We start from the raw sequence: 21,998 nt of genomic DNA on the forward strand, positions 1-21,998 counted from the left end.
TTCCAACTTCCAGACCAAGGCATGAACCCACATCCGCTGCATTGCACAGCACATTCTTAACCACTAGATCGCCAGGGAAGCCTCTCACTATCTGATTCTAAGGCTGAATCTTTATAAACTGTGTTTGATGAGATCCAAGAGGGGTGGGGGAATGGGAAGAGGTATCTGGGATCTGGTGACCCCAGGGTTTAGCTACAGGCTGAGGGAGGCAGTGAGGGTGGCTGGGAGATTAAACTGGGGGTGGGGGGGGACATTTCTGAATGGGTCATGCAGCCTGGCAGTATAAGGAGGGTCCCTGGAAGATTGTAGAATATTGCCAGAGGGCGTCTCCTTCTCCACCTGTAAGACAGTGGGAAAGAAACAGTTTTGCTATTACAGGAAAGAGGCATGCTAGGAACTGGCAGGTCATCACTGGCAGCTTAGAACAGGGGGCAAATGATAGAAGAGCAACCTGCTACAATCCGGGGGGTGCTTTGCCAGTGCTGGGGGCAGAACACATTTGAGGTAGGGCTGTCCTGGAAGCCTGTAAAGAAGGGCTTGGGCAGAGAGTCCTGCTAGCCTGAGCACGATGCACTCTACGGGGGAATGTTTCACTTTCTCTGGGTCCAAAAGGATTTTGCAAATCTGATGATGATGACAAATTGTCTCCGGATAAAAATGTACATGCCAGAGTTTACCTATATCTCCAAGTCCATCCACAGATCCCTTTCCAGCCTCAAATAACATCCTCTACTTGGAAGAGACCAGCCCAGTAATTAGGAGTTGCAGCAACGGAGTGTCCATTTTCGGGTTGAGGACCCTCAAGATTCCAATGGTATTGGGGGAGGTCTGATTCATGAGCAAACAAGTGAGGGGGGGTGGTGGCTGTTTTGAGTTTGACCAGCACATGTTACCATGTCCCCCTCCATCATTCAAGCTGCGGCACGAAATCTCACTCTTCTATTATTTCTATTAAATCTTTTTCAGGCAGACACATATCCCCTCATGAGCTGTTGAGCTCTGAGCTCTTTTCAAGGCTCAGATTCTTCTTTCTGCTCCCCAATTTCCCCAAATCCCCTTGATCTGTCCCTGTTTTTTTGGTCTCATAGGCAGCCACACCCAGCCCAGGGGACTCATCAGGTGGAGGAGGATGGGCAAGCTGGCTGGCTTCCCAAGTGAAATACCAACCTCCACAGGAAGGTCCTGAGTGCTGGAGTTGGGGGAAGCCGTACCCCACGGGCGGGTCCATGTCTGACCTTGCTCCTGGGTTTCACGGCTCCAATGCACAGGCCACCATTTCCATACTTCAAGCTTAACTCTTGACTGAAAAAGCAGGATACACTCTGAAAGCTATCCATTTACCTAATTAGGGGTGGCCTCTAATGTTGCATGAGGAAGATGGCTCTGTAGGATTTATAAATTTAGTACCAACTTTGGCACGTAGAATAAAAGCAGCTGATCTCTGCTCCCCATTTATTAAGGGAGGAAACAGAGAGAAAGAAGACCTGTTCCAATTTTAATTTTCTAAAAACCAGATACAAGTGATGGTGGAGAAAATGGCATGTGAGAACAGCTTACTCTTAAATGCTTGAACTGAGTTTTATTAAAAAATTAATAATATATCTTATTTAAGCCTATATGTCCCAAGATATTACTATGTCAACATATAATCACTTTTTAAATTATTAATATTTTACATTTTTTGGATTAAGTCTTCAAAATCCAATATGTATTTATAATTACAGCACATCACAAGTAGGATGCTTTATTTTCAGTGTTTAAAGGGTAATGTAGTCCTACCTCAAAAGAAAATTGTATTTAATCGAAAAAAATTGTACATTGCTTCAATCAGAAAATGGAAATTAACTGAAATGAAACAAAATCAGACGTTTAGTTCCTAAGCTGCCCTAGCCACAATGGACTGAGTTTGGAAGGAAGCAGGAAGTCGGCACTTCTGAGCATACATTCCCCGGCTCAGCTTGGCTGGGTATGTTGGCAGCAAACACTGCTGTCACCAAACTCGTTAGGGCCTGCTGGGAGACCCACCTGAGGACAAGATGCCCACCTCACAACAGAAGACCTTCTCCTGTTCTTCCCCATCTCTTGATCCTCAAGTTCATAGGTCTGCCTTCCCCACCCACTGAGCTCCAGGGTGACAGGACTGTCTCAGTCACCTGTCCCCCTACAACCCAGCACAGAGCCCACTACTGTGTAACTCAACAGCAGTGTCTTCCTAGAGAGCCTGCCCACACCAGCTGGGTAGGCAGCTGCTAGACACTGGGAGGATAGCAGTAATAAGACACGGCTTCTGTCCTCACAGGGATTACAGAAGAGAGGAGATAGCAGACTTATTCCTATCAAACACAATAGGAATAAAATGTACATAAGAAGGTATTAAGCCAGTGAACACGACTGAGTCAGGGGAAGCTACAGGGAACACAATGGGATCACATCAACAGACAAAAAGGTGCAAAGGGAGAAGAAAGCAGGATGAATGGTAAAGCCCTTAACATCAAAGCCTCCTCAAAGTAATACCACCCCTGCCCCCAAAACGGAATTTGCTGGCAGTCCAGCAGTTAGGGCTCTCACGCCTTCACTGTCGATCAAGGCCTGGGTTTGATCCTTGGTTAGGGAACTAAGTAAGGTCCCACAAGCCTTGGGGTATGACAAAAAAAAAAAAAAAAAAAATCCCTCCAACTCTTCACCCTCCTCTGAAATGTGTTGCCTCGCGGCTCTTTCTCTCAGTCTCACCGCAATTTCCCAAGTGCATTCTGGAAACTCCCTTCTCAAGGTCTGCAGAGTGAGAAAGGACAACACCACACAGATTCCTCTGCTTCAGGACTTCTTAGAGCCTTTCCTACACTGACGTACACTTGCCAATGAACCTCCTGAATCTGGAGCTTGGGGGTCAGGGTGAATCTAGGGTATGATGTCTCTCAATCTTATTTGAGAGGGAATGCTTTGTACAAGCATATCCTTAAACTACTGTTCTATAGAACACACTGTGGGAAGTACTGGTTTGAGTGTTTCCTACATAATTTCTAGTGGGAATAAGTAAGCTTTAAGAAGATCAATTTCTGGAACTTTACTCGCAGACATACTTTCCCCTAGAACAGACCAACCCTATGAAGTCTGTGGCTTCCTGACTCACCTGTCACATTTGCCCTTCCTCCATTTACGAAAGATTGGCACAGGAGAGGAAACAGACCTACCCTATGAAAGTCTGTGGCTGCTTCTCCTTTCCTATCTCCTCCTGTCACATGAAGGCACAAAAGGAGAGGAATCAGGCTAGCATTTCTCTCTCCCAGTGCTGTGCCCCAGCCCTTGCCTGCATGCTAGGAGAATGGACTAAAGTCCCAGAGGCGCCAGGACCACAGCACACACAGGCACCTACCAGATGAACAGAAGAGAGGGCAGACATTTCTGCTCTCCTCCCCTCCTCCAAGCTATTGGTCTGCTTCTTCTAGATTAATCTTTCTCAAAATGATATTTGTATTCTGTATTTCCCTGTCCGGAAGTCACAGAGGCTTGTCTGGCAAATGCAAACACCTCAGCCAGCATCCAGCCTCCTGCATTCAGCCCCTTCCATCCTCAGCTCCGCCACCTACCTCACTCCCATCAGGTCGTCTCCCAGCCTTTCTCATGCCTGCCTCACTGTACGCCCCAGGCAGCTACCTGCCTGGGATACCCTCCCACTCTTCTGCCAAAGCTCGTAGCCTAGTCCCGCTCACTTAATGAGGCCATGCCTGTCAGTCCACACCACTGCCCGTCTTTAGTGGGTTCCTCTGATACCACACTATGTGGCACCAAGCTACAGTGTAGTAACTTGAGGGCGTTTTGCAGTAAGTTTAAATCTCAGCTCTCAAGTTGTGTAAAGTAAACTTGGGGAAGTTATTTAACCACTTTGAGCCTTCATTTCATCTGCAAAATGGGAATATCTAATACATCAAAGGATTATTAAAAATAGGTGAAATAAGACCCTATTTAGGTACCAAATTAACAACACTCAATAGAATATAAGCTTGATAAAGGTGCAAATTTTTGTTTATCATATATGCTGAGGTACCTTAAGGCCTGAATATGATACATATTCAATAAATACTTGGTAAATTACACTACTGAAAGGATGGACAAACAACTTATCTGATCTAATCTATTCACAAACTCGTGATGTAGGCGATTATTTTTCCCATTTGACAGAGGAGGAAATGGAGGTCTTGCACAGGCAGGAGGCAGCAGAGCCAGGATCAGAACCTAGGCAGCAGGGCTCCAGGACACAGGGTGGAGTCCTCCGCTATGACCATCCCTTGCCTACCTAGAATCACCCTTGAAAAAAGTGGTTTTGGAACTGGTCTGATTCTCTGGCCTGCTTCCCACCACACCAGGCACCCCGTAACCACCCTAACTTGTCTGGCAACAAGACAACTGTCAGTTTAGTTCAGTTCAGTCACTCAGTTGTGTCCGACTCTTTGCAACCCCATGGACTGCAGCATGCCAGGCCTCCGTGTCCATCACCAACTTTCAGAGTTTAGTCAAACTCATGTCCATTGAGTCGGATGCCATCCAATCATCTCATTCTCTGTCGTCCCCTTCTCCTCCCGCCTTCAATCTCTCCCAGCATCAGGGTCTTTTCAAATGAGTCAGCTCTTCGCATCAGATGGCCAAAGTACTGGGAGTTTCACCTTCAATATCAGTCCTTCCAATGAATATTCAGGACTGATTTCCCTTAGGATGGACTGGTTGGACCTTGCTTTTCAAGGTACTCTCAAGAGTCTTCTCCAACACCACAGTTCAAAAGCATCAATTCTTTTGTGCTCAGCTTTCTATATAGTCCAACTCTCACATCCATACATGACCACTGGAAAAACCATAGCCTTGACTAGACAGACCTTTGTTGGCAAAGTAATGTCTCTACTTTATAATATGCTATTTAGGTTGGTCATAACTTTCCTTCCAAGGAGTCAGTGTCTTTTAATTTCATGGCTGCAGTCACCATCTGCAGTGATTTTGGAGCCCAGAAAAATAAAGTCTGACACTGTTTCCACTGTTTCCCCATCTATTTGCCATGAAGTGATGGGACCAGATGCCATGATCTTTGTTTTCTGAATGTTGAGCTTTAAGCCAACTTTTTCACTCTCCTCTTTCACTTTCCTCAAGAAGTTTTTTAGGTCCTCTTCACTTTCTGCCATAAGGGTGGTGTCATCTGCATATCTGAGGTTATTGATATTTCTCCCGGTAATCTTGATTCCAGCTTGTGTTTCTTCCAGTCCAGTGTTTCTCATGATGTACTCTGCATATAAGTTAAATAAGCAGGGTGACAATATACAGCCTTGACGCACTGCTTTTCCTATTTGGAACCAGTCTGTTGTTCCATGTCCAGTTCTAACTGTTGCTTCCTGACCTGCATACAGGTTTCTCAAGAGGCAGGTCAGGTGGTCTGGTATTCCCATCTCTTTAAGAATTTTTCCACAGTTTGTTGTGGTCCACACAGTCAAAGGCTTTGGCATAGTCAATAAAGCAGAAATAGATGTTTTTCTGGAACTCGCTTGCTTTTTTGATGATCCAATGGATGCTGACAATTTGATCTCTGGTTCCTCTGCCTTTTCTAACATCTGGAAGTTCATGGTTCAAGTACTGTTGAAGCCTGGCTTGGAGAATTTTGAGCATTACTTTACTAGCGTGTGAGATGAGTGCAATTGTTCGGTAGTTTGAGCATTCTTTGGCATTGCCTTTCTTTGAGACTGGAATGAAAACTGATCTTTTCCAGTCCTGTGGCCACTGCTGAGACAACTGTACACTCTGCATTAAGCCAGGTACCTCCAAGGGAGGGAGAGCGAGGCTATGGGGAGGTCTTACCTTGCCCTTGAACAGGATCACTGGGCAGACAAACCGTCCTCTGCACCTGGCTGTCTTGCTGCGATTGACGAGGTCCTGCAATTTGCTCACCTGCACAGTGCTCTGAAACCTAACACAAGGCAAGAGAGGTAGGTCAGGCTGCTTGTGCATGAGTACTGTGTAAGCCATGCTAGGGGTGTGTGTGTGTAAATATTCATTTCAAATCGAATAAACGCTCAGATTCCTAAATTCTAGATCACAGACATTTTAAGCTTTTCAAGAAAAGAAAAAAAAAAAAGCTAGATTATAGGTACTAAAACTGAAATCATCCTGATTTCAAAACCTTTAAGATCAAAAGGTGCTCAGTTTTTCACTCCAAAAGTAGGACAAATATGTTGAGGACCCTCTGGCAATAACGGGGCCATCTTTGTGATCTTTCAGAGGGCAGGATATGATGAAGTTCACATTCCACATGGTTATAAGCCTCTGATACATTATCAACATTTCAACCAACACTAACAGTCTAAAATGTCAACAGGGCAGGGAATGCTGGAGCAAAGGTGGTGAAAAAGAAGCTATTTGTGGCCTTGAGAAGCATGGAAGTTAACACACCCAGCTTCTCAAGGCCACAAATAGCTTCTAGAACACACACCAAAAAAACACATTTAGAAATGAGTTTAAGCAAGTCACACCTATAGCACACCCTTAAAATAAGGGTCTACTGTCACAGATTCACCCACTGAGTCTTAACAAAAGGCTCCACATCAGCCAGTAAGAACTTCTGGTTCCAAGAGAAACAGGAGGCAGGAAGTTCAACAGTGGGAAGCTCTCCCGACTATGCAGAGTAATGGAGGAAAAGGAAGATAGTCAAGCTCCTTCCTTACAAGGGTTGAGTCTCCAGGCTGAGTCCAAGGGCATCATCCCTCCTACATCCCAGTCCTGCTAGTGTCATTGCATGACATGTGCACACAAATAACTGTTTCAGAATGAGTAAGTTCAGTGACTCCTAAACACCACTGGTACCTTTTTAAGCATATCTAAATTCTGTTGGCATTAATAAAAATATAGTCTTCTGAAAACACTGCTGATTTCTTAGTAGCCTTCACAGATATATTCTCAAGCTAGTTGCTAATAAAATAACTACTATCAAGTGAGCATTTGAAACTGAAGTTACAACAAGGTCTTCAAATAAAAACCTGATATATGGAGTGTAGAAAAACAGTTCTGATGAACCTATTTAAGAGAAGAAATGGAGACACAGACATAGAGAATGATCTGGTGGAAACAGCAGGAAGGAGAGTGTAGGACAAACTGAGAAAGCAGCACTGACATATATATACTATCACATGTAAAATGGATAACAAGCGGGAAGCTGCTGTATAACACAGAGAGCCCAGCCTGGGACTCAGTGACGACCGAGAAGGGTGGAATGTAGAGGTGAAGATAGGCTCAAGAGAGAGGAGATATATATACATATGTTTGTGCATGCACGTGTGCGAAGTTACTGCAGTCATGCCTGACTCTTTGTGACCCCATGGACTGTAGCCCACCAGGCTCCTGTCAATGGGATTCTCTAGGCAAGAATACTGGAGCAGATTGCCATTTCCTCCTCTAGGGCATCTTTCCCACCCAAGGACTAAATCAGCATCTCTTATGTCTCCTACATTGGCAGGCAGGCTTTTTACCACTAACGCCACCATATATAATTATGACTGATTTGCACTGATGTAAAGCAAAGACCACCAGAACACTGTAAAGTAATTATTCTCCAATCCAAAAAATCGAAGGAAAAAAAAAAAACAAAAAACAGAAAAATAAGAATCAATTAGATTCGAATAATAGAATAACTGAAATGAAAAAATACAGTAGAGGGAATCAATACCAAATCAGATGATACAGAAGAACAGATGAGCAATCTGAAAGACAGTAAAATAAAAATCACCCAATGAGAACAGCAAGAAAAGTTTTTTAATGAGAGGAGCTTAAGAGACCCCTAAGACAACATCAAATGTACTAACATTTGCATTATATGAGTCTCAGAAAGAGGAGAGAGAGAGGGAGAGAAAAATTATTTGAAGAAATAATCAGTGAAAAATCCTCTTATTTAGGGATACAGGTTAGAGGCACAGGAAGCATAAAAAATAATAATAATAAAAAAATAACTTGGACCAAGTTTGGTGATTGTAGAAAGAAAACAAGAGGATAAAGGAAGAGGACTTAAACTTTCCATGGTGTATGTTTCTGTAAGGTATGATTTAAGACTTTTTCCCCATTTTTATTAAGCATTTTGTTTTAAATCACAAATTTATTACATCTTTACCATAATTCAAATAGATAAGTGACTACATAAGACTCTTTTTCTTTCTGTTTTTTTGGTTGCACTGTGCAGCATGCAGGATCTTAGCTCCCTGACTAGGGAGTGAGTGGTCCCTGCAGTGGAAGCTCAGAGTTTTAACCACTGGACCACAAGGGAAGTCCCCATGTTATTTTTACGACCAAGATTTTTTTCTTTTCTGAAGGAAGGAAGAAGGCTGGAGTGCCTCTTCACAGTACGTACAGAGTGCTATGCTTAGTTGCTCAGTCATCTCCAACTCTGCGACCACATGTACTGTAGCCCACCAGGCTCCCCTGTCCATGGAGAGTCTCCAGGCAAGAATACTGGAGTGGGCTGCTATGCCTTCCTCCAGGGGATCTTCCCAACCCAGGGATGGAACCCAGGTCACCCGCATTGCAGGTGGATTCTTTACCATCTAAGCCATGAGGGAAGCCCAAGAATACTGGAGTGGGTAGCCTATCCCTTTTCCAGGGGATCTTTCCAACCTAGGAATCGAACTGGGGTCTCCTGCATTGCAGGCAGACTCTACCAGCTGAGTTACCAGGGAAGCTGGCACAGGCCAATCAGTCAGGCCCTAGAAAAAACATGGCTCACTGGAAACCAAGTTCTACCACCTTTCCCTCATTCTGTGAAATAAAAAGGCAACTGAGTTCAAAATAATTGCCTAATTAAACTCAGATGCCAAGAGAATATAAAACAAAATACACATAATACTGCTTACATTAGTCTTCCTCCCACCTTTTGGTGGCCCCAGGTCATTTGCACAGATGAGATCAGCACTATCTGCTGAGTTAAAAAAAAAAGTTATTTTTATTTATCTGACTTCATCAGATCTTAATTGAGGTATGTGGGAATCTTTAGTTATGGCATGCAAAACCTAGTTCCCTGACCAGGGATTGAACCCAGGCCCCCTGCACTGGGAGCTCGGAAGTCCCAGCACTGCTTTAACTGACTCTGAGCTCACACCAGCAGCTCTAAATGCCTTGAAACCGCATTTGAGTCTCCCAGGCTAAATACTTCCATTCAACAAACGCTCCACAAAAACGAAGGAGAGAACATGCCAGCATTTTCAGCCTCAGGGTTCTGGGCAGTCTTATGTGGAGGAAGGCACACTTTTTTCATTAGGCTAGCTGGTGCTTTATTGTCCTGGGTCCCCTACTCAAAGAACCAATGCAGTTTCTGTTCTCAGTGGTTCCTGTTTTTATTTTTATTATTTCTTGGCCTTAGAATCTTTCTCTTAACATGCTAAGCACTGGGCTGTGTCTGACACATGATACTTTTATTCGAAGGAATGAAACTGGGCTATGTATTTATGTTTGTCTTGTGGGACTGAGCCCTTAACCTGTAAGATCTGAAGCTATCTCTGGGTAGATGGTGTCAGAGTTGAGTTGAATTGTAGAACACACAGCTGATGTTTGAACATCAGTGGTATGAGGGAACCCCCCTACCCTACGCTCACATACCAGTGGGAATTATCAAGTGCAGGATTTTAACTTTGTCTCCCAATGCCTCACCTATACCTGCCCTAATTCTGGCCTTTGTTACAATCATTGCTCATTTATTGGTCTGTGTTACCGACCAGACCTAAAGGTAAGGATTTCATATCTCTGGCAGGGTCTCCAACTAGATCCCTGAGATGTGGCCCATGGCAGCAGTTTGTCTTGCTGATAAACACACATCTTGGCCATTCAGACAGCCCCATCCAGGCTTCTCTTCCCAGATGATGGGCTAAACTGGGGAGGTGGATTAATAGAACCAAACCACTTCCTGAATCCAGTTCTACCCTGTGCAACTCAGTCTAACTAGTGTCATAGTAACACCAAATCCAGGCATGTAAAGCAAAAAGTTCTATTTCTCACCTACACATGCACATATTCCCTGCTCTTCAACAGACATGGCCCACTTAGTATCACCTTGAGGCCTTGCAAGAAGTGAAAAGTAAAAACAGACTATAACTCCTCTAGGGTTAGCGATATACTGTGGTGGTCCTGGCCTGGAAAGAGAGACTCTGCTAGGCAAAGTGGAAGCTTCCTGGCAGTGATAGAAAGAAGAGGCAGGCATACACGTGCTATGATCTACATACAATTAATTCCCCCAGTAAGTTCCTTTTTCTCAGGGAACGCCACCTCGACCTGGTTAGAAGGCACACTTACATGTCTCCCATCTTACACATGAGCAAATCTGTCTATGTGAAAGCCCTCTCTGGCTCCCTGTGGTTCCAGGTTATAGCAAAGGAGTCATCTAGGAAGCTCTCTGTGATGTAGAAATTCTGATTTAGGGCCCCTGGAATCTGTGATTTCAATGAGTGCTCAGAGGGTACTAGCCCAAGAACCACTAACACCCGCAAGTCTGCATTCCTTGGACCAATGATCAAGACCCTATACAAGCTAGTCCCTAACTAGGGACATTTAAGGGACATTTCTACTTGTCTGTGCAATTCCAGCTGAAAGGCATCTCCACCACAGGGTCTCCCCAAACACACACACGAGGCAGGATCTACCCTTCTCCCCAACTTGTCTACAGCAGCACTTCTCCAGCCTCTATGTATGTATGGGCCATCTTGTTATGCCATGATTTTGATTCAGTGGCTCTGGAACCTAGGACTGAGAATCTCTAGCCAGTGAGCTCTGAGCAGTGCTGTGAGCAATGATGGCCTGCTGCACCCCATAGAATGACTCTACTGTAGCCTTTCTCATAACAGTGCTTCCCTGGGGCCAGAGTTTCAGATATTGTTGGCAACACCTCCTGGAATTCCCTTAAAATCAACAGCAAGCAGGAAGTCTAGCAGAACAAACTTTGAGATCAACATAAAGCACTTCCTAGAGCCTTATAAGCCTCTTGTAAGTACTTATTATTACTTATAAGCCTTATAAGTAATAAGCCTGATCACTTATTAGTGTCCAACAACTGCTATGCTAAGTCACTTCAGTCGTTTCCGATTCTGTGCGACCCCATAGACGGCAGCCCACCAGGCTCCCCCGTCCCTGGGATTCTCCAGGCAGGAACACTGGAGTGGGCTGCCATTTCCTTCTCCAATGCATGAAAGTGAAAAGTGAAAGTGAAGTCACTCATTCGTGTCCGACTCTTAGCGACCCCATGGATTGCGGCCTAACAGGCTCCTTCGTCCATGGGATTTTCCAAGCAAGAGGTACTGGAGTGGGGTGCCACTGCCTTCTCCGCCAACAACTGCTACCGTTTACTTACTGCCTACGGGCTGCATCCTGTGCTGGGTGCTCTGTGTCACTAGTACCTGGTGAACTGTTACCTCACAGAAAAGCACCCGGGCTTTGGTAGGTCCTCAATATACAGCAGCACTTATTTCTAACTCTTAGAGCACACACATTAAGCTTGGAATAGTCCCATTTATCAGCAGGGATTGCACTAGTCACTTTTGTAAATAGAGATAGAGACTGATGAGGAAACTAAGAGCCAAAGCAGTTCAACAACTTGCCCAAGTTAGTGATGCAGTCAGCAAGTACACTGACCTCAAGCTTTAAGCTTTTGACCTTTAAGCTCTATACATGTACGTACCCTTAAGCATGTCCGCAAAGCATACCTCCCACTCACTCTTAAAAAAAGGAAACGCTGAGGTTTAGGGAGGTGGGGCATGGAGTCAGCTGTCTTAGGACAATGACTGATAGGGTGGGAGTAAAATAGGAGACCAGGACTGTGACTTTCAGCTTCTTCTTCTATGCTGTGCTATCAGGATGCCAACAAGGCTTAACATCTGGGAAAAGCGAGTCTGCCTTGTCCAATGACAGACTTTCCTGACCCTGGGGATGAGATGTCAAGGCCTTCCCAGAAGGGGATGCCTTGGTGACATGATGCTCACGTGTCTTTCTCCTTCTCCGAACTCTCATACTCCAGGAACACAATGTGCTGCGGGTAGTGGCCACAGATATCCCCATTCACATTCTGGATCACACTATAACAGTAGTCTCGGCCAAACAGCTCCAGACACCTCTTCTCAATGCGTTCAACCTGCACAGAGGAGGAGATATGAACATAAAGAAGATTCTGGGATTCAGAATTAGGCGGGTCCCACCCTGGAGAAATCTCTGGGAATAACCTTTCCCTCTATAATTATAATGCAATACAAGGAAGAGACCTGTTGCTAGGTCATAGGCCCTCAACGTGCAGTTCATGAACCCATGTAATAAACTTTGGTGGGGGCAGGGAGGGACTCTGAAGCCCTCAATGTTGTGGTGAAACTGTGTTTCTTAGGCATCCAAAGAGAGGATTACACCTTTCACGAGATTCTCAAAGGGGTCCACAGGCCCTAAGTATTAAGAACCTTTGCTCTAGGTTATTTTAACCAGCATCAATACATTATCTTCCTTTGGCTCCAGATGCTTCTCAATTCTCCAGTCATAAAACAGTACCCAGAAGCTCTAATTAGTGTAATGAGTAGAAGCTGCAGACAAAGGTGTCTCCTTACAATTTGCTTATGAAATAGAAGGAACAGCTCCCTTAAAACTGCTCTTATTTTGCTAATTTCGGGAAAGGCCCCATAGAAGAAGGACATAAAACCCGCAACATCTCAACAAGCCTGCAAAAGATCAGAAACTTTAGCGCCAGCTGGAGTGAAAGTCACACATAACTTTTTACAACACTGATTTTCATGCGTGTGTAAAATGAAAAGAGGCCCAGGAAAACCACTGACCCTGTAACCACCCAAAAGATCAATGGGGTGGGAAAAACTCACAGGAATGAGGAATCCTCAAATTTGAAGGGACATGAACATCATTAAGAAGCCTATTAAAAATTACAAATTCCAGGTTCCCAACCTCAGAAATACTAACTCAGTAGGACTGGGTGGGACCAAGTAACCTTTATTTTTAATAAACACCCCAGGTGATGCTGATGGTCTGGAGCCAAACCAGAGTTTCATGGCCCTGCATGGAAGAGAATTTCACTGGAAAACCTGATGCTAAACCTGCCGAAAGAACGTGAGGAATCAAAGATGGCAGGGTCAGTAAGATTCCCATCAGACTGCCAGGCAGTGCCTAAGATGGAAATGGCGTGACCACACTGGAAGCTTTCCAGGTCTAGCAATAAGGAGACTGAAGGGAATCCCAAGGGTAGAAAAACAGAGAAACTAAGACTTGCTTTTGATAAAGGAATAGAGAGTGTGGTTTGTCTTCCTACTCTATGGGAGAAGGAAATAAAGGGATGGATTTAATTCTAAGTCATGCTGAGACTGTTTAAGGAGGCAACACAACTCGGTTTACCTCTTTGCTCAATTCTGCACCAGCCCTCCAGCACCTTCACTCTAATCTCTATCTGACTTGCAGAAATCCTCTAGCCTTTAAAAAGTAGACTTGAGGGCTTTTGTCCCCATACCTGATGCAAGAGAATTATCCCCTCCCTTCGGCTCCCCCTCTCTAATCTCTGAACTTGGTCTCTCAGGGCTGATCCCTGACCTCCAACCTTTCTGTCTCAAACCAAAATGTCGTCCTTCCTTGGTTCACTCTGACCCCAGTTCCTCTTTTCGGTATTTAAACCCGGACCCTTACTCTCCAAGTCCAGACTCTGGGAACTTCCCTCTCTTTCCGTCCTCTCACCCCTGACCTCAGCCTTTCCTCAGTTACTTCCCAAGGCAGGGACCTTCTCTTTCTGCTCACTGCTGCTCCGTACTCACCTTAGAGCCGCCCGTCCCACTGCAGTCTTTGGCCCGGTACTGAGTCCGGGAGAACTCCTCCAGCAGCTCCCCGAGTCCTGGCTCCTGTGGCTGTGGGCTGCCCGAAGAAGCCGAGGACCCCGCCGAGGCAGCAGCGGCGGCCCGAGCGCCAGCCATGGCCCAGCCTCCCGTCCCCTTCAGCGCCCCGCGGCCCCCTCAGCGCGGCTCAGCCCGGCACATGGCACTTGCAGGTACCAAGTACAAGTCCAGAATCTCCACAGCCGCCTCAGCCGCCGCCTTCGCCTTCCACTTCCGGTCCCGCCCCACCCAGACGGATGTTTACTCCGGCAGTGACCAATCGGAGCCCAAGACTCGCGTCCTGCCCCAAGATTACCCGCCCACCCCCCGACGCGGAGCGGTCCAAGTGGTCTCCGGGGAGGGGACTGCGGCCACTCGCAGAAACCTCCTGCTCCGCCCCACGGGGTTTCCTCCGGAAAGCCAGGCTAAACCATTGGGACTGCGTGGGGGGAGGTGGACAGCGCGGGAACTAGGAGGAAAGAACCACGGAAAGACCGCGGAAGAGTGGAACGAACCATTACCGAGAGAGGAGGATGCTGCAATAGTCAACCCAATTTACTGAGGGAAAAGGGAGGGGAGGGACGGATCATGACTGGCTTGAAATTCTGTTAAGAAGCCCCATATTATTTTTCTTTTTTTAACAGACCATTTCAAACATTCACAGAAATGGAGAGAATAGTATAATGAACCCTCATATACATTAGCTGCTGTTGCTGCTGCTAAGTCGCTTCAGTCGTGTCCGACTCTGTGCGACCCCATAGACCATAGCCCACCAGGCTCCCCCGTCCCTGGGATTCTCCAGGCAAGAACACTGGAGTGGGTTGCCATTTCCTTCTCCAATGCATGAAAGTGAAAAGTGAAAGTGAAGTCGCTCAGTCATGTCTGACTCTTCGCGACCCCATGGACTGCAGCCTACCAGGCTCCTCCGTCCATGGGATTTTCCAGGCAAGAGCACTGGAGTGGGGTGCCATTGCCTTCTCCAATACATTAGCTTGTGTCAACAATAATCCAAATACTATCTATCTATCCTGTTTAGTCAATCTTTCCCCATCCAATAGGATTGTTTTAAAACACATCTCATTATTTAATCTGTGACTACTTCAGTATTTATAACAGATTAGTACTGTTCAGTTCGCTCAGTCGTGTCCGACTCTTTGTGTGTCCGACTCTTTGAGACCCCAGGGACTGCAGCACGACAGGCCTCTGTGTCCATCACCAACTCCTGGAGTTCACTCAAATTCATGTCCATTGAGTTGGTGATGCCATCCGACCATCTCATCCTCTGTCGTCCCCTTCTCCTCCCGCCTTCAATGTTTCCCAGCATCAGGGTCTTTTCAAATGAGTCAGCGCTTCACATCAGGGGGCCAAAGTATTGGAGTTTCAGCTTCAACATCAGTCTTTCCAATGAATATTTTAGACTGATTTTCTTTAGGATGGACTGGTTGGATCTCCTTGCAGTCCAAGGGACTCTCAAGAGTCTTCTCCAACACCACAGTTCAAAAACATCAATTCTTCCACACTCAGCTTTCTTTATAGTCCAACTCTCACATCCATACATGACTACTGGAAAAACCATAGTCTTGACTAGACGGACCTTTGTTGGCAAAGTAATGTCTGCTTTTTAATATGCTATCTAGGTTGGCCATAGCTTTTCTTCCAAGGAGCAAGAATCTTTTTAATTTCATGGCTGCAGTCACCATGTGCAGTGATTTTGGAGCCCAGAAAAATAAAGTCTGCCACTGTTTCCCCATTTATTTGCCATGAAGCGATGGGACCATGATCTTAGTTTTCTGAATGTTGAGTTTTAAGCCAGCTTTTTCACTCTCTTTCATCAAGAGGCTCGTTAGTTCTTCTTCACTTTCTGCCATAAGGGTGGTGTCATCTGCATATCTGAGGTTATTGATATTTCTCCTGGTAATCTTGATTCCAGATTGTTCTTCATCCAGTCCAGCGTTTCTCATGATGTACTCTGCATACATGTTAAATAAGCAGGATGACTATATACAGCCTTGACATATTGCTTTCCCTATTTGGAACCAGTCTATTGTTCCATGACCAGTTCTAACTGTTGCTTCCTGACCTGCATACAAATTTCTCAAGAGGCAGATCAGGTATTCCCTGGTCTGGTATTCCCATCTCTTTAAGAATTTTTCCACAGTTTGTTGTGGTCCACACAGTCAAAGGCTTTGGCATAGTCAATAAAGCAGAAATAGATGTTTTTCTGGAACTCACTTGCTTTTTCAATGATCCAATGGATGTTGGCAATTTGATCTCTGGTTCCTTTGCTTTTTCTAAAACCAGCTTGAACATCTGGAAGTTCACAGTTCACATACTGTTGAAGCCTGGCTTGGAGAATTTTGAGCATTACTTTACTAGCATGTGAAATAAGTGCAATTGTGCAGTGGTTTGAGCACTCTTTGGCATTGCCTTTCTTTGGTATCAGAATGAAAACTGACCTTTTCCAGTCCTGTGACCACTGTTGAGTTTTCCAAATTTGCCGGTATATTGAGTGCAGCACTTTCACAGCATCATCTTTTAGGATTTGAAATAGCTCAACTGGAATTCCATCACCTCCACTAGCTTTGTTCATAGTGATGCTTCCTAAGGCCCACTTGACTTCACATTCCAGGATGTCTGGCTCTAGGTGGGTGATCACACCATAATGATTATCTGGGTCGTGAAGATCTTTTGTATAGTTCTTCTGTGTATTCTTGCCACCTCTTCTTAATATCTTCTGCTTTTGTTAGGTCCATACCATTTCTGTCCTTTATTGTGCCACTCTTTGCATGAAATGTTCCCTTGGTATCTCTAGTTTTCTTAAAGATATCTCTAGACTTTCACATTCTATTGTTTTCCTCTATTTCTTTGCACTGATGACTGAGGAAGGCTTTCTTATCTCTCCTTGCTATTCTTTGGAACTCTGCATTCAAATGGGTATATCTTTCGTTTTCCCCTTTGCCTTTCACTTCTCTTCTATTCACAGCCTTTTGTAAGGCCTCTTCAGACAACCATTTTGCCTTTTTGCATTTCTTTTCCTTGGGGATGGTCTTATCCCTGCCTCCTGTACAATGTCACAAACCTCCATCCATAGTTTTTTGGGCACTCTGTCTATCAGATCTAATTCCTGGAATCTATTTGTCACTTCCACTGTATAATCATAAGGGATTTGATTTAGGTCATACCTGAATGGTCTAGTGGTTTTCCCTACTTTCTTTAAGTCAGAATTTGGCAATAAGGAGTTCATGATCTGTGCCACAGTCAGTTCCCATCCTTGTTTTTGCTGATTGTATAGAGCTTCTCCATCTTTGGCTGCAGAGAATATAATCAATCTGATTTTGGTATTGACCATCTGGTGATGTCCATGTATAGAGTCTTTTCTTGTGTGGGTGGAAGAGGGTGTTTGCTATGACCAGTGCATTCTCTTGGCAAAACTCTGTTAGCCTTTGCCTTGCTTCATTCTGTACTCCAAGGCCAAATTTGCTTGTTACTCCAGGTATTTCTTAACTCCTTTCTTTTGCATTCCAATCCCCTATAATGAAAAAGGACATCTTTTTTGGGTGTTCGTTCTAGAAAGTCTTGTAGGTCTTCACAGAACTGTTCAACTTCAGCTTCTTCAGCATTACTGGTCGGGGCATAGGCTTGGATTACTGTGATATTGAATGGTTTGCCTCAGAAATGAACAGGGATCATTCTGTTGTTTTTGAGATTGCATCCAAGTACTGCATTTCAGACTCTTTTGTTGACTCTGATGGCTACTCCATTTCTTCTAAGGGATTCCTGCCCACAGTAGTACTGTTAAAAAACAAATGATTAAGGGGCATTCCCTGGTGGCCTAGTGGTTAGGATTCCATGCTTTCACTGCCATCGCCCAAGTTCAATCCCTAGTCTAGGAGCTGAGATCCCACAAGTTGAGCAGCAGGTCAAAAAAAAAAAAAAAAAAAAGATTAAGGAAGAAAATGTAAGTGTTAAAACATATTCTCATTCTTCATGAAGTGACCAGTGTTTGTGCCCAAGGATCTAAAAAACTGCAAAATGGGGCTGAACTAAACAATAAGGAACAAGGAAGAGAAAAATAGAAAATGAATGAAAAACCATGAAGTGAGTATAGAGCCCAGGGCTGGCTTAGTGTTTGGGGATTGGCTGAGTAGATATACTATGTTTCTGGTCAAGCAGAACACTAATAGAGACACCAAAGTTACTGAGTTTTGGTTTGTTGCTCTGGCACCCTGGGCAGGAGTGGTTCCAATATTTGTCATACAAATTTATGTCAGTGTTAGTTGCTCAGTCGTGTCCAACTCTTTGTGACCCCATGGACTGTAGCCCACCAGACTCTTCTGTCCATGGGATTCTTCAGGCAAGAATACTGGAGTGGGTTGCCATTCCCTTCTCCAGGAGATCTTCCTGATCTAGGGATGCATCTCAGGTTTCCTGCACCACAGGCAGATTCTTCATCATCTGAGCCGCCAGGGAAGTCATTCTCCCTTTTAACATTCTCTTGATCATTCACGCGGTTTGATCTTGGTCTTGATCATTCACAAGGTTTGGTCAAAAATATAAGTACTGGACTTCCCTGCTGGTTCAGTGGTTAAGAGTCTGCCTGCCAGTGTGGGAGATGTGGGTTTGATCCCTGGTCCAAGAAGATCTCATGTGCGGCAGGGCAGCTAAGCCCATGGGCCACAACTACTGAGCCCACATGCCCTAGAGCTCGTGCTTTGCAACAAGAGAAGCCACTGCAATCAGAAGCCCATGCATCACAGCTCGAGTGCAGCCCTGGTTCACTACAACTAGAGAAAGGCCACGTGTAGCAGTGAAGATCCAGGGCAGCCAAAAATTAAATAAATAAAAATGTTTAAAAAGCACCAGTACCAACATGGCCCTCAGTCGCCATTGCCTCTTCTGTTCTCAGTGTAGTAGTCACAAGAGATGATGTCAGGTGATGTCTTGGAGCTGATTCCATTCCTCTGTTCTCTCTTCGTCCTTTCAGTCAGAGAGAAACCATCTGTTGGCTGATCAGCGGCTCCCTACATGCATTTAAAACTTTGGGAGACCCCAGATTATTAGGGAGGCAATAATAATTACTAGAAACAAAACAATAGTCATGGTTTGGAGAGTACTCCTGAGCCAGGGTCCCCATGATCCAATCCAGCTAGAAAACTGGGGGCGTCTTTAAACCCGTTGACTTGTTTATATATTTTGTGTAACTACGTCCCCCTTCCCCAGAAATGTTTAATCAGTGAGCTTGTTCCAGAGAAACAGAGGCGTTAGAAATCAGGGAGAAGTTTATGACAGCCAGAAAGGACAAGCTCACCAGCATCAAAGCCAGTCCAAGAGTCAGTTTACCCTTCTTTGTAATGACCTGAGATGTGTGAAGAATTATCGTTCCAGGCTAGAGCAAGGCAAAAGGTGGAGAGAAGAATCATGTAAGAATTCGAAAAAGAATGGTAAGGCAAGAAAGGAGAAATGGGAAGAAATGTTCTTAATCTGACTTCTTGGAAGAAAGCAGTCTACCTCAATGTTGCCTACTTCTCTCCGTAGTCAATTGGAATTTGAGGTCTCCACATTTACACAGGGCCAGGTGTTAGGTGGGGCCTTCTTCAGTTGTGAAATACTGTGTATCCAAGTTGTGACACCCTGTAATTCGACAGTGATGATAGAGGTCCAGAACACTCCATAAGGTCCTTTCCAGGAATCTCATCTTTGCAAAAGCAACAAAGTAAAAAAGTAAATGACAAAGGACTGTAAAATGCCCACAACTGAAGATCTGATGAGAGTTCATTACAGTGGAATCAACAAAGAAATTTGATTATTTCTGTGACACCCAATATTTTTAAGATAATAACTAGAATTATGGCTGATAACTTTATAGAAGGCATATCAGATTTATAGAAAGTTTATAATTCCTGGAACACTTAGGCTAATAATGTACTCCTACAAAGATAAGCTAAATATCACTTGGCAGTGTTTCCTTTGTAATTTAAAATATCAAATAAGTCTAATTAGCTTAACATTTTTCTTTTTACACGGACAGAGAATAAATATTCTAGGGGTCCTTTGGAAAATCCTAGAGTTGGTTCCAGGTAAAAAAAAAAATTAATTTAGAATTTGATTTTGGGTAAGTTTGTTGAAAATATTTATTTAACCAAAGTAACATGTAAAGACTTTGAAGGCAAGCACAGAAAGTTACAGAGTTGTAAAAACCCTAAATCCTTAGTCTTTTAAGATTCAGGGTTTTTTATTTGCAGATTAACTGTCTTAAAAAATATGACTAGGCTTTTGTGCGCGCCTTAGCAGCACATATACTAAAATTAGAACGATACAGAGAAGATTAGCATGGCCCCTGTGCAAGGATGATATGCAAATTCGTGAAGCATTCCATACTTTTCTTGTTGATGTTTGACAGAAAACAACAAAATTCTGTAAAGCAATTGTCCTTCAATTAAAAAATAGAGTGGCAAGCAGCCTGAAAAAAAAAAGATTTATTAAAAAAAATATGACTAGGCTTTTGAGAAAAAATAAACCTGCTAATAATCTTGAAAACCTCAACATATCGAAAGTGTTTATTTTTTGGCATTACATATAATTTTAGAGTTCTTCTTTCTCTTCATCAAAAGCATAGTCTAAAATAATTGGCCTCTAGTGCCTATCATTCTTTAATAATTTTGCAGTGCTGTTGTTAAAAATTGTCAAATATAAGTATGATAACTCTAGTGACTAAAATGTTGTAATCTAAGTACACATTATAAATAAAACTGCTAAGTCACTTCAGTCATGTCCAACTCTGTGCGACCCCATAGACGGCAGCCCATCAGGCTCCCCCGTCCCTGGGATTCGCCAGGCAAGAACACTGGAGTGGGTTGCCTTTTCCTTCTCTGATGCATGAAAGTGAAAAGTGAAAGTTTAGCGACCCCATGGCTGCAGCCTACCAGGCTCCTCCGTCCATGGGATTTTCCAGGCAAGAGTACTGGAGTGGGGTGCCACTGCCTTCTCCAATAAATAAAACAGCATTTGACAATAAGTTAAAAATTTTGTACAGTTGGCAAAAGAGAGGTGGGTGGTATTAAGTTCCAGTTACGTTATAGAATAGAATAATGAATTTTTTGCTGTTTGATAAAGAGAAGTTACTTTTTATTTTGATAACTTCATTGGATTTTCAGGCAAATTGGAAAAATAAAAATCAAGTGAAAAAACCCTCTTGTAGCTGATAAGACAGTGCTGGTTTAGTTCAATAAGCAATGGGCTCCATGTCTGATTTTATTTGAGCTAAATAAAATTTTTCATTGAAAAAAAAATATTGAGCATTTCCTTAAGATAAACATAACATGAAGTACAGTAAATTATTTTGGTAAGACACAAAGTCTTTGCTTTCCAGGCAGATTATTTAAAAGGTATCTTTCCTCACCCATAAACACATACTACTTTTCTTTTATAAAGATGTTCCTTATATTATTTCCAGTAATTTTAATTACGCATATGTTTTAGCATTCTTAATTCCTATTGAAAACTAAGAAGTAAGCAATCTGTTACATTAGTATTTTGTGGACTGGTAAACTTATAAATACATTTCACAATTTCTGGAAGTTTATTCTTCCTCATAGTAAATTTTTCACTGTGGCACAAAATACATTTATTAGCAGAACCAAGTATCTTTAGTTCCTCTGTAAAGGAAGCCAAAGTGGATAAACCTATGCCCAGAAGTTAATGTTTCAGTATTTTATCATATTTGGAAATGATCTAGATATTCAGTGAATATCTATCATTTAACTTATCTCAGTATAATTTCAGGGTTTCAAGTTGTCAAAAAAGATTTTGGAAACTATTTTTAGGTAGACATACCATTGTTGTTTAGTTGCTAAGTCGTGTCCGACTTTTTTGTGACCTTATGGACTATAGCCTTCCAGGCTACTCTGTCCATGGGACTTCCCAAGCAAGAATACTGGAGTGGGTTGCCATTTCCTTCTTCAGGGACTCTTTCATACCCAGGGATCAAACCCACATCTCCTGCAATGGCTGGAAGATTCTTTACCATTGAACCACCAAAGATGCCAGACCTACCATAAAGCATAATTATTGTCGAAAGTTCATTTGTAGGGAATTCCCTGGCAGTCCAGTGGTTAGGACTCTTTCATTGCCCTGGCTGGGGTTCAGTCCTTG

The 21,998-nt window shown here is 43.7% G+C and overlaps 1 protein-coding gene and 1 non-coding gene across 10 annotated transcripts in view; one reads left to right on the forward strand and one right to left on the reverse strand.

The window, feature by feature from the left end:
• Window positions 1-14,083, reverse strand: part of MTMR14 (myotubularin related protein 14) — a 44,587-nt gene extending 30,504 nt beyond the window's left edge. For all 9 annotated transcript variants that reach the window (XM_086366520.1, XM_086366523.1, XM_086366517.1 and 6 more), the window contains exons 1-3: window positions 13,791-14,083; window positions 11,982-12,130; window positions 5,836-5,944 (exon numbers count right to left, since the gene is read on the reverse strand). In XM_086366520.1, coding sequence (XP_086222646.1) covers window positions 5,836-5,944; window positions 11,982-12,130; window positions 13,791-13,946 — 414 coding nt within the window. In that variant the 5' untranslated portion in view covers window positions 13,947-14,083. The remainder of the gene's footprint in view (window positions 1-5,835; window positions 5,945-11,981; window positions 12,131-13,790) is intronic.
• A 6,039-nt stretch (window positions 14,084-20,122) lies between these two features.
• On the forward strand, window positions 20,123-20,229 carry LOC147348169 (U6 spliceosomal RNA). Its single transcript, XR_015152017.1, has one exon. It is a non-coding gene; the product is annotated as a U6 spliceosomal RNA (small nuclear RNA).
• The last annotated feature ends 1,769 nt before the right edge of the window (window positions 20,230-21,998 follow it).

Source organism: Bos grunniens, chromosome 22 (genome assembly GCF_055505025.1).
Source record: "Bos grunniens cultivar Pamir isolate PY7600 chromosome 22, Bosgru_T2T1.0, whole genome shotgun sequence".
Taxonomy (NCBI): Eukaryota; Metazoa; Chordata; class Mammalia; order Artiodactyla; family Bovidae; genus Bos; species Bos grunniens.